A 13,916-nucleotide genomic window follows, 5' to 3' on the forward strand; every position below is an offset into this window, starting at 1 on the left:
GGTGTTTGTCTTTAATTATTGCAGTACGGAATTTCCCAGCCCCATAGGCCTGTTTGAAGACAATATACATGGTTGTTAAATTAAAGTATCCCTATATAGAGGGCTCTGGAGCGAGTTCTAAGGCTCATACTGAGGAGAAATTTGGACAACAGGTACAATAAGGAATGAGCTCGCCATTTATTGGGAAAAAAAATTAGTTACAAGATTTGTCACTATATCTTAGTTACGATTATGCAAATAACTTGTTATTTGCATAATCGTAAGTCATTGCCACAGCACCACTGCTCAAGCTCTACAGTACTGTATAAAAGCAAAGCAGTCTCTTCAAAATCATACAGTAGATGTTTGCTTGCACTACAGCAGCAATGCCAACAACGCTGCAGGAAAAGGTGCTATTAGTGAATTCCGGTGTCAGAAGTGCATAAGGCGTGGACCTATGACTATTTGTGCTGTTCGCAAAATGATTTCAAAATCTGAAGCGACAGGACACCTTGGTGTTTAACCAGGTAGAGGTCAAAAACGAGTGGGCTCCTCTCGTGTTGAAGATGTGGCTATGGCTGTCATGGATTTATCGTCAATCTCCATGTGGTAGTGCAAGTGTGCCAGCTGTTTCTTGGGGAATGGATATGCCGTATTCCACTGTAAGGCTAGTAATGCATCAGGTGTTTTGGTACTATCCTTACAAGATGTGCACGTTACAGCAGCTAAAGCATGGTGATGGCAGATATTCGTTTCACACACGAACTTCAGTTTCTGGCGCAAATGACAGCGGGTATCACTTTGGAGCCACGGAACATCCTTTGGAGTGATGAAGCCCACTTCTGCTTAAATGGACAAGCAAATATGCACAACTGTTGCATTTGGGCAACAGAAAATCCTTGTGTTATCCAAGAGGTCCCGTTGCATTCTTCAAAAGTGACAGTGTGGTGTTGACTTACGGCCGCATTCATGATTGGGCCAAATTTTTTTGAACAGGTAACACCAACTGGACCCCACATCAGTTCCGTCACAGGACAGCAATATTATGAAATGTTGGCAAATTTTGCAATACCAGAGATGCTGCAATGTGGGTCCTTCGGGATACCATATTCATGCAAGATGGTGCACCACCCCACATTCACCGTTGTGTCCAAAGATTGCTAAGACAACACTTTACAGATGAACAGGTTATCAGCCGTTGTTTCCAAACAACTTGGCCACCCCAATCATCAGACATCACCCCATGCGACTTCTGGTTATGGAGTTTTTTGAAGAACCAGGTGTATTGGGAAGGATGTCAAACTCTGGCAGATCTGAAGGACAGCATTAGATGTCATGTGCTGGCTATTCCAGTTGACATGTTACATTCTGCTGTAGAAAATGCTGTTCTCAGAATGGAAACTGTTGTAGACCAAAATGGAGGACACATTGAACCATTGTAGCGCTGTTCAAGTGATTTGTACTGCCACACCGCCATATAGTGACAAATTTTGTAACTAATTTTTTTTTTTTTTTTAATACATGGCAAGCGCATTCTTCATTGTACCTATTGTCCAAGTTTCTTTTCAGTACGAGCCTTAGGACTCGCTCCAGAGCCCTCTCTATATAGGGATACTTTAATTTTAACACCCTTATACAATGGATTTATGATAACAAAAGTAAGAATATATTTGCAACCCAACATATCTAAATGTCTCTGAAAACACCATCAATTAGTTGAAACGACATATGCAGCTGTTCGGGGCACCTAACAATGGAATGTTAGGTGCCCCGAATTAATCTGGATGAGCTCTTCACCTATTTCAAACAAACCAAACTATATGAATATTTCTAATTCAAATAAAGCAAATTTCCAGCATCTATCCAAACACTGGAATAGCACATTTTGGCCTAAGTTGCCCTTGTGCCAATAAACTTCTATACCAACCAACTAATCCTACTGTGTAATTGGGTATGGACAACTGAACACCTAACAATGGAATGTTAGGTGCCCCGAACAGCTGCGGATGCAAAAATATGAGACGAAAAAAGAAATTGTTGACAAATCTTTGTATTGTTGCAGTCATATGACAAATACTTGCAATCATACTATTCAAAAATTCTAACAAGTTAGAACTCGAGATATCATGCTGGTCACAAAAAATGCATTGCATCACGCGCTCTGATCATACTAGTGAGTGCTCCATACAGATTAGTGGTGTGATCATGAGAAGTGCCTGTGGCAGACGCTGCGGATGACATCACTTCCGTGACCGATAAGATTTACTCGGTAGGTACCCCCTCCCCACAAAGATGTTTCACATCAAAAGTGCGAGCCCATTGTTAAAATATTCACAGCTCACCACTGTGCAGCATGCTGCCAGTTTCTTGAAACTGTTTCAACCATCTCATTAAATTGTTCTGTAGGTGGATCTTTCTGGAAGTCTCCTTAAAAAGATCTCTTTACAGTCACCGGAGATTGGTATCTCACAGCCACAACACATACCTTGCTTTCTCTTGCACTGTTGCCATTTTAATTCTGCACTGTTGCAATGTGTTTGTTTGGATCAAGGCTGCCAACTGCATGAGAAAAAACTCAGTTTTTTTTTTCTCGTGCAGTTGACACCTGTGCAATTGCTTTGATAACTGCAACAAACCATTTTAAGATACCAATTACAATAAAACAATAATCAAGCTTCATAATCAGGTGAATAATTTATAGACACCCAGTATTAATATAGGTTGGCTGAATAAATATATGAATGCTATAATCAGTCTCATCCTGTTCATGTAATTGGTCTCATCACAAATCTCGACGTGCCAGATGCTAATTTCAAAACCATGAACAGATTTAATCCAATGAAAAATAATAGTTGACCTGTGTTATTAGTTTTTTTTTTTTTTTTTTTATGAAAACCCCAAACACGAAAGGTATCAAAACCAATAGTACTTAGTACCGTGCATGGGTTGAAGGAGAAGTATGGGGGGGGAAGGGGGATGCCGGAAACTTTGCTCTAGAGGCTAAACATGGGTTTCACCACTTCAAGCCTCCAATAAGCAAAGTGGCGGTATTTCACCGGTTGATGAAAGTGACTCTTCAAGTATTAAGAGTCATGTAAAGGAACTACTGGTTATATACCAATCATAGTATACTGATGAGGGTTTTATTCAAGAAATAACTATAAAAGGAAGGAGTTTTGTTTTTGCAAAGGGGAATAAAAATAGGCTTGGGCATTTTTTAAATCTTTATATTAATAAAGTGAAAATGCTAAGTGGGAAGCAGTCAAAGAGGTAATCAGAGAGGTGCTATTAAGCTTTTTATACCCATTACCAAAATGAATGTCTGATGAATTAAATGGAAAAGAAAAATGCACAGGATGATTATAAATTATCAGAGGACAAGGAATCCTACAGTAAATGTCAAATATTCTGTAATCAAGTTAATTTGGGGGTTAGGAATAATAAACATGATTAGAAGATGAATTTGGTTAAGAATGAAAAGAAAAGTAGCAAGTAATTCTTTGCTTATGTTAACACCAGAAAGGGATGAATTACACTGGTCTGCCTGACATGAGTGGCATGGCATGGCATGACAAAACCACTGATGACACTATACAGGTTTCTGACAAACGGAGTAAATTTTTGTTTCTACATTCACATATGAAGTTTTTAGAGACAGGATTAGCAGATGTCTATCTGTCTAGCACTCATTGAATGTTAAAGATTTTTATGATAACTGAAAAGAGGCTGGAAGAGGGGTTTATCCAATGGTATCAGGTAATGATTAGGCCACATTAAGAATATTACAGGCAGGTCTGGAAACCTCATTTAAGAAAGAACACAGATTTTAGCTAAATGGTGCAGAGAAGAACAACAGGATTAGTTAGGTGCATAAAAGAATATTCTTACAAAGAACGACTTGAATTCTGTAAAGTGAAAATTGAATCTTCTGGAAACTAGGCATTTGCATGGTGGCTTAACAGAAGCATATGAGGCTCTAAAAGAGTTGAATAAACTAAATGCTGATGGCATCTTTACTCTTTCTCAGATAACAAATAAAAAGGAACAAATTTAAAATGGGGGAGGAATAACTGCAGATCAGAGGTGCGGAAATTTGCATTCAGTCAGAAGATAACTGACTGCTGGAATAAACTTCCACCTAGTTTTGTGAAAGTGGGTAGTTTGAATTAATTTAAAGGTTTGAACAAATTAGAAGGAATGGGCAAATGAAGTGTTTTTTTTTTTAGCAGCTGGTGCTGCGCAAGGTTTGCTTCCTAGTTTCCATTTTGCCATACTAATATCAATAGTTAAAACAAGTTTGAGCAAAAGTTCATCAATGCAACGATACTGTATTAATACATATTCATCAAATTACTGCACAAAACTTGATATTTTCATAAATTTGGCAATTCATACTAAATTCAAGTTATTTGTAGAAGAATAAGAGAAATTTACATCAATATAATACGTAGAACACTTCTGTATGATACTCTCCAGAACCGAATTAAACCGAATATAAAATTAATGCAAAATGATTACAGTAAAAAATACATTGAAAACAATTAAAATCAATAGAACACAATTAAAAATTAATTAAAAAATAAATTTAAAAAAAGTTTAATGTGAATTTTGAAAAACTTTTCCTTCCTTGGAAAATTTAAAGTAAATTATTTTTTTAATCATGTTCAATTGATTTTAATTGTTTTCAATGTATTTTTACTGTATTCATTTTGTGTTAATGTTATATTTGGTTTAATTTCTGGAGAGTATCATATGGAAGTGTTCTACGTGTCATATTGAAGTAAATGTCTCTTATTCTTCTACAAACATTGAAATCAATGTAGAATGTATTGAGCACCACAGCTCTGGTTTATACTATTAAATTCAAGTTAATAAAAGTGAAGAGAATTTCATTTATTAATATTAAAGAAATACGATTTCTACACACTTATATAATTATACTTACATCTTCTGCCATTTCAATTAGTGCACGATTGCTGTTCTCCCACTTCTGTTTCCATCGACCTGTCTCTTTTTCCAACTTTTTTATTTTCTTGGAAGTCTAAAAAGTAATTGACAAATAAACTGTTGCATGAAGCATACCAAGCAACATTTGAGAATTTTTGTGCACCAAGTAAGAATTAACTTACATTCAAATTGTTTACAGAAAATAAAATGTTATGAGCATATAGCAGAAACCACATAAACCAAAAATAACTTTTGTTTCAATAAAATCTGAAGACATACCCATTTGCTTTCCAGGCTGCTGCATGTTTCACCAGTACAGTGCAAGAATCACTTTCACCTCTGCCTGCAGCCACTATTAATCTATTAGTCTGTTTATGCTCTCAGGCTGGAAGTTTACTAACCCACCTAACCCTGCCTCAATAAAATAATCTTGCACCCTTTCTACTTACATATATCCCATTCCTGTAAAAACAGAATCTCCTAAAAGATATTTCTTGGCTAAATACCTAAGAATATGAAGTAGTTTACTTATGCATGGGTAATGCACACACATCATTTCTAGTACCAAGGTAGTTTTAATGCATCGTTTTAATTATATCTCATATTGCGAATACCTTGACAATGAGTTGCCATGGTATTGCACTACCTCAAATAAGTAATGCTTTACCTATGGAGAAGACTAATGTTACTTATTCTCAAGGAACTACTGGTTATATACCAATCATAGTATACTGATGAGGGTTTTATTCAAGAAATAACTATAAAAGGAAGGAGTTTTGTTTTTGCAAAGTGGAATAAAAATAGGCTTGGGCATTTTTTAAATCTTTATATTAATAAAGTGAAAATGCTAAGTGGGAAGCAGTCAAAGAGGTAATCAGAGAGGTGCTATTAAGCTTTTTATACCCATTACCAAAATGAATGTCTGATGAATTAAATGGAAAAGAAAAATGCACAGGATGATTATAAATTATCAGAGGACAAGGAATCCTAGAGAGGACAAGATACCATCACCCAGTTGTTACAATAGTGACAACCCAGTATGAAGCATAACTCCACAATATGAGAGATGCCCGATGGTGTGTGTGCATTTAGCCAAGAAATATCTAAAAGATATTTCTTGGCTAAATGCCTAAGAGTATGAAGAAGTTTACTTATGCATGGTTGTGAAGGTATTTGCAATATGAGACATAATTAAAACTACCTTAGTAGTAGAAATGATGTGTGTGTGCATTACACATGCATAAGTAAACTTCTTCATACTCTTAGGCATTTAGTCAAGAAATATCTTTTAGATTAAACCATGCACACCATCAGGCATCTCTTATATTGTGGAATTATACTTCATAACTGGGGTGTCACTATTGCAACAACATATCAATGCCTGCCCACCCACCAATGAGAAGCCAATAAGTTTCGAAACGGTGCTGTCTGGGTGGTGGTATCCACTGAGAATAAGTAACCTTAGTCTTCTCCATAGGTGAAGTATTACTCATTCGAGGTAGTGCAATACCATGGCAACTCATTGTGAAGGTATTCACAATATGAGATATAATTAAAACAATGCATTAGTAGAAATAATGTGTGTGCATTATCCATGCATAAGTAAACAGTCTCTCCTGTTAACAAGTACAGGCCATGGTGAAAAAAATCTGCTCCCTGAGCCTTGTACAGTCTCTTAAGGCCATGAAATGACTGACAGGTTCTCGTCATGTACCCCCCCCCCCAATGTGTCCAGCAGAATTTTAGATACTTTCAAGTTTATTCCCACTCATGACTTTTTCTCAGCATTGCCCTGTACTTGTTAAGCAATTACTCAAGATCCCATACCCTTAATATCATGGGTGCCAACACATGCAACAATATCACCTTTTGGACTTAAATGATGACAGCTGCTCTACAATGTCATCAACTTTAGCCCCTTGGACATACTCTGGTACTATTCCACCTTACACTTCTTACACTTCTAGCACTAGTGTACAAAAATGCAAAAGACTGTCATGCATTGGTATACTAATTACCTTCAGATTTTTTGCCCACTCATGTAAGGTTGCATACAAAATGTAATGGTGTTAGGTGAAAATGTTACTAGAAATATACTGCACATTAGCATTAGTAGAGGCATACAATGCAAGTGCTAATGCACAGTGTTGAAACTTGCAGTAATTTCTAGTAACATTTTCACCTAACACCATTACATTTTGTATGCAACCTTACATGAGTGGGCAAAAAATCTGAAGATAATTAGGTGGAAGGGCTATAGTAGCCTATAAAAATAGTGGGCGACAAGGATGGCCATATGAATAGCAGCATGTTCTTAAGTCCCTGAATGCAGAGAATATTGCACACATTGAGATTTATTGTGTGAAGAATGTTAATGGGGACACGATGGTCAATGCAAGCCCAGTTAGGTGGTGGATTAGGCTTGTAACTGATGGCAGTTTGAAGGGCATGCCAAAGTCAGGCCATCCCTGCACTGCAGCAACAGTGGAAACGAGTATTGAGCAAATAAACTGATTCATGAAGACCAAAGCATTAAGACTCGGGAAATGTGTGTAAGGGTAAAGGTGGGAATAGGCTTTAATGCATTGAAAACATTTCTGGACAATCTGGGATATGGGAAACTATGTGCCAGGAGAGTTCCACAAATACTAATGCCAGATCACAATGAGCAGAGAGTTAAGGCTTGTGCCAATCTTCTGAAGCAGAATGAGACCACGAACAATGATTTTCATGACAGCATCACCAAAGATGAGACTTGACTGCACCACTACATACTAGAGTCAAAGCAACAGTCTATGAAGTGGTGACTCAGAGTTCACTGATAACAATGAGATTAGAAGATCAGCTACTTGCTAGAAAAATCAAGTTCCATTTTTTTGGACAAGAGAAAGTTTATTCTCATGGATTCCTAGAAGGACATGTGATCAATTCTACTTGCTATGTGGAGACAATGAAGAAGATGAAGACAAGAATTGCAAGAGTGACACCAGAGAAAAAAATAGTTTCCTTCAACAAAATACAGTAAACCCTCTCTAATCTGGTTACAGTTAATCGAAATGCCGAATAATCCGGATCGAAATATGAAAAATTCTGTTCACAGTTGAGTAATTTTAAAGACACAGGATTTAGGGAGGCAGATGAGCAACTCTAACTGTGCATTGATTGAGTGTGCAGAGAGAGAGAGAGAGAGAGACGGAACATACATTACATTGTCGTGCATGTTGTTCAATATCATTGTTGACTCTGAGTCGGACGGATGTTATTGCTTATATATCACTTCTTTATACATATATATATATACATACATAAGTTAACATATTTTATATAATTATGGGTACTAAAGAATTAAAAAGTGAAATAAAAAGAAAACAATTTACTTAACTATCATTAAAAAGCTCAAAGTGATAGAACAACTTGAAAATGGTGTTCCTGGAAAAAAAAATTGCTGACGAATTTGGTATTGGTCAACAGGCTGTCAGATATTAAAAAACAAAAAGAATCTATAAAGATTCATCTTCAAATAGGCCTCTGGGGTTGGGAATATTCATATTCATAATAACTGCACAATCCTACACCAACCGTTATAAAAATATATAAACACTGTTATGTTATATTAAAATAAAAAATAAATAGAATGATATAATTCCACTAGATAAAACTGATAAAAAGGTAACTGTCTGTACAATAAAATATGAAATTTTAAACTGGAAAAGAGTTATTTACAATAAAACAATGTAGCTAAAACACCGTAGCTTTCAGAGGCATCCGCCTCCTTTTTCAACAGTGAGGTTTATCGTACGGCACATCCTTAAATATCAGCAAGCTCACGGTTCTCAGCATGTGTTTCTACAGGAGCATGGGCAGTATTCTCCTTGTGCACTGGACCTGGAAATGGCTCGGGAGCATGCCAGGCGGAACCACTCATCCCGTCCAAGAACCACCGCCTCGAAGAGGGGATGAATGTGGATTCCCCTGTCTCTATTAATGGTATTGCTCTCAGAGGAACAAATCCGCAAGCTCTTGAGCCATTTGCAGTCCCAAAATTGATGTGCCCGGTCGACGATAACAGCTTTGTCTGGGGAGATTTGATGGTGCTCCTCCCAAAAATGTTCTGCCACAGCAGACTTCCCATAATCCGCAGTCTTTATCGCATTCATATACTCCCCCAGATGATCTTTGAACCGACGTTTCGTTTCACCAACATAACATTCCCCACAATCCGGGCACCTGATCTCATACATGACCCCACTTGTAAATTCCCTCGGTATGGGGTCCTTGACCTGTGACATAACTGTTTGCAACCTCCGCCCTGGAAGCTGCACACAGCATGTCTGGCAATTGTGCAATACCCTAGCTATATGCTCAGTTAGGCCCGGATAGTAGGGAATGTATGCGGTGGCAACTGGTGTAAACGGTTCTCTTCGTCCGTGCTCTGCTCCTCGGATATATTTATCTATGATCTTCTGGGGGTAGCCATATTTTCTGAGGTCCGCTGTGACACGTTTAATTTCTTCTTTTCTATCGTCGGGGGTGCTGCAATGGGACCCAGCCCTATCCAACATGGCCCTAATAACACTATTCTTATGATGATTGGTTTTTGCCGTATTGTAATGTGTATATTGGCCCTGGCACATGGGTTTCCTATATACACTGGTTTTCGGCCTAGGGCCTTCCCTATGTACCAACACATCAAGGAAAGGGAGGGTACCCTCTACTTCCACCTCCGAGGTAAATGGATAAACAGGGAGAAGCTATTAAGGAAACCAAGCACCTCATCCTCTCTCTCCCCCTCCGAATAATTGTAAACGTATCGTTTCCGTGCGTGCATGGGGGAGAACGACCCATCAAAAATCCTGGCTTCGAGCTCCTCCATAGCTAAATTTGTTATGACAGCACTAATAGGGGAACCCATTGCTGTGCCATGAACCTGCTTGTACATTGTGTTTTTAAACACCATGATAGTGCTTGAGACATAGCTCCACCCCACTACAAATGTCCTCCACACTTAACGGAGTCCTATTGCTAAGGATGTCATCCTTCTCCAATGCCAATGCGTGCACATTGCACCCAATGGTCAATAGGAATGCACGTGGACAAGGATATCACATCGAATGATACCGTGGCCTCGCCCTCTTCTTTAGCCTGATCCCTTATGAATCGCATGAAGTCTCCACTATCCCTGATGGTAAAATCGGAACATCCAACAATAGGAGAAATCAGTCTGGCTAGGAACCTGGACAAAGCATGTGTAGGACCGCCTATAATTGACACAATCGGCCTAAGCAGAACCCCCGCCTTATGAATCTTTGGAAGGCCGTAGAACCTAGGTAATTGGCATCCTTTTGCATGCAATGTCCAATAAACATCTTTGGAAATCTTTTCAGCCTTCACCCAAACTTGTAGATTCTTGTTTACTTGCCGTTCCAAACCCACCAATGGATTCCTAAGAGTAACCCTGTATGTCGCTCTATCATTCAAAAGTTCCAATGCTTTACTACAATATTCTTCTTTGTCAAGGATCACCGTTGATCTATCTTTATCTGCGGGCAAGACCACGATACTACCATCTTGTCTAAGCTCCTTAAGCACTTTTCTCTGATTAATGCTGAGGTTGGAGGGAGAAATCCGTAAAAGAACCTCAGCCATTTTGAGTCAGGCTCGGGCAGCTCCCTCCAACCTCAGCATTCAGAAAGGTGTGCTACACATTGCTGCTCCTGCCCACCTGGCTATTAGAAGCCAACGTTAGTTATGGGGCTATCCAAATCTTGAGCATATAGGGTAATTCAATGTCTCTGGAAATTCCAACATATATATATCATTTTCCACCATGCATCAAGATATTAAGTTATGTAGGCATGCAAGTGAATTATTTAAAAATTTTAAAAATCTATGAAAAACTGAATATGAACATAAGGGTAATACCATGCTTATATCCTTAAATGCAATGGTGGACATATTCGGTAATTGCTAGAGTAATTTTTTATGAACTATATGTACCATTCACGTCTGTTTGTGCTTCCATTTTTCCCTTCTGATGATATCTGGAACTAAATGTACTGATTCCATAAAAAAATTTCCCAACTTTACAGTATTACCATAAAAATCAGATTCTTCAATTTTTTGCCACTTTTGGAGCACTGTATATATTAAATTACATCAAATTCATTATATTATTATATTAAACATGTTTATTATGTTCACCTATTTCTATAAAGAACATGTTAATAAACTCATACATACTGTTTCCATGTCTGCTTTGAATGATGCAAACACCTGGTTGCTTTTATTCAGAACACTCTGGAACTCTTCGTACTTGGATGTATATAAACTAAGTTCAGTTCTTAACTGAAGTTCATTAGAAGACAAATCCGAACATCTTTTTTGCAATTCATTCATTTTCTCTAAAAGGAGCTGTTTTTCTCTAAGAAAAGCCTCAGTTTCTTGTTTTTGTTGCAAATTTGACTTTGCAAGTTTTGCCTTGGCCAACTGTGCTTCGAGATCCTTTTGTTGAACTACTTTTTCCATATGCTAATAATAAAAAGTTTGAAAATGCTCAACATTCTGACATAAATTTGTAGTATTTTTGAATACAAAAGCAAGTAAAATAAGATTGACAGATTAAAATTACTACTAGAAGCACGAAAACAGTTTATATTAAACGTTTAATAATGTTCAGCAGTTTTATTTCTTTAGTATAACATAAGTGAATGCATAACATTATCTGAAACCATTCAAGTGTAATAAAAATAAAATTTACATATATAATCTAACTCATAATGCAGGTTACAATTGTGAATTATTGAAAAATAAAAAATATACCTAATATAGAAAGAACGAAGTAATTTGGAAATATCTGATATAGTCACTTCTAAGTGACTATATCAGATATTTTATCGAGAATGTTACATCCTCGTAACATTCCCTCAGATTTTTTAGATCCTTTAGAACCCACTGCCTGCATCCACTAACAACTCCTCAACCACACGATAAAACACAGCTACCAATCTCTGACTTTTGTAAAGTTCTGAACAAAACATAGCTGCCAACCTCTGATTTTTAAAGATTTTATAATTTTTATCAGAAAAAAACCAACAGAAAAAGCATTCCTCCCCCTCACCACAAGACTTTGGATACTTTAAATTAAACTTCACTGGTGACATATGAGGAGTAGCCAATAAGTATTTATCCCACCTAGAAATACTTGAGTTAGGGATTTGATATTATGTATATATATTACTAAGCCACATAAGTTAATGTTTATTTATTTGCTTTTCTGGATCCACTGGTTACTGAACTAAAGCCACAAATACAGCAAGAAGTGGTATGCTGTAGAAGGTCGTAGTCTGATCTGTAATAACATTTCTTCATTTTCAAGGCAAAGAAGCAAAACATATCCATAAGGAGATAAAAACTGTATATGGAGAGGACTGCCTATTATAAGACTGTGAAAAGTAGGAAAAGAGAATTCAGGTGTGAGTGAAGCAGTGTGCATGATGACCCAAGAGAAGGGAGAGCTATCTCATCCACAGACCCTGCTATTGTGGCTTTGAAGGCACAATATGATAAAGTGTATTCTGCAATCAGTTTGCCTGTTTTCAGAGAGGGGGAAAAAAATCATATTTTTTGGAAGGAAAACCCAGGTGAGTAATCCTCACCTGAGAGAGACTAACTTAACCAAGAGCCATAAAAATTCATTTTAAAACAATAGGACTACAATTACGATCACCAAAAGAAAAAAATTATACAGTTGAAGAACAGTTAAAGATCAAAGAGTTAACAGTGGTGAAAGAAAATACTGAACTGCCTATGCTTTCAAAATTATCCTGTTCATCCATAGACTCCATAGAAGATGGAGTTATGGAAAAGAAAGAAAACTTGACTCTGTGAAAACAATGATGCCAACCAACACTTATAAAATGATTTCTACCATAATATAGTGAAGGTGTACAAAAAAATGGAGTAATTTTGTATCTTGCCTTCAAGATACACTTTATTATTGAATTGTCTAGTTACATAAGGGAATGTGTACACCACAAAAAAGTACCTGTAAGATATAACAGTTCTTATTGAATGGCTAATTGAGAAGTTCTGTTTCAATACAGGTGTCACTAACAACTTTCACAGTTTTACCTTTTCGTTGTGGTTGTTAATAGTCTTCATGCTTCCACTTGTGCAGAGTACCTTTTAGATGCTTGTCGTAACTTGGTTTCTATGCATGGTTGATCAGAACAGTCTGTATTATACAAAACAGTTTAACAGCACTTACATAAAAAATATTATTTTCATACTTACATTTTCTTTCTTGAGGTGTAAATTTTGGTAGTTTGCTAGACATTTCACTGATTCACACTTACACAGAAAAAAACAAGGTTATTTAGAAAAGAACAAGCAGAGAAAAACTGGAGAAATATAGTCAAAGCAGGTTGCCAACACTGCTAACTGTTTCAATCAGCAGTGAGCATACTCATTGCAAAAATTTGTGTGCATGTACCTCTCAGTCAATAGTCAACCACTTTGATTGAATCATGTGACTTGCTCCTATCACTTCAAGTTTACCTTCTTCCTGGAGAGAAAGTCATTTAAACAGATACATTTTAAACTGAAGTGATTTTTTTTTTGTGCCGTTTTCTGAAAACCCAAAAAACAATTTGGATTTTAATGAAAAATAACTTCCATTTTTCAATAAAATGTAAATTTTATTGCGAAAAGGAAGTAAATTTATCGGAACCCATGATTTTTTTAAATAAAATAAAAATTTACAGCCATAATTATTTACCCCTCCAAAATTTGATCAATGCCCTAAGGGGGTTGTATAGTTTCAGAAAGGAAAAAAATGTATTCAGAGTAGACTCAGCTGAGAGATGACCGGAGGTTCCCTCCTCACCAAAAAGGTCTATTACCAGTTGCATTATAAGCTTTCAATTAACTGATGTCAAACTAAAATCTTCACAATCACTTTAATTACACGCAAAAAAAAAAGTGTGCACTAA

General features: G+C 36.8%; 1 protein-coding gene across 2 annotated transcripts in view; it reads right to left on the reverse strand.

Moving 5' to 3' along the window:
* Positions 1-13,916, reverse strand: part of LOC150081521 (beta-taxilin-like) — a 172,401-nt gene that overhangs the window by 17,107 nt on the left and 141,378 nt on the right. For both annotated transcript variants that reach the window (XR_016547307.1, XM_090380003.1), the window contains exons 6-7: positions 11,167-11,454; positions 4,925-5,020 (exon numbers count right to left, since the gene is read on the reverse strand). Coding sequence is in view for 1 of the 2 variants with exons in the window: in XM_090380003.1 (XP_090236129.1) it covers positions 4,925-5,020; positions 11,167-11,454 (384 nt within the window). In the remaining variant the exon portion in view is untranslated. The remainder of the gene's footprint in view (positions 1-4,924; positions 5,021-11,166; positions 11,455-13,916) is intronic.

Source organism: Mastigoproctus giganteus, chromosome 8 (genome assembly GCF_048544385.1).
Source record: "Mastigoproctus giganteus isolate SK-2022 chromosome 8, ASM4854438v1, whole genome shotgun sequence".
In the NCBI taxonomy this organism is placed as follows: domain Eukaryota; kingdom Metazoa; phylum Arthropoda; class Arachnida; order Uropygi; family Thelyphonidae; genus Mastigoproctus; species Mastigoproctus giganteus.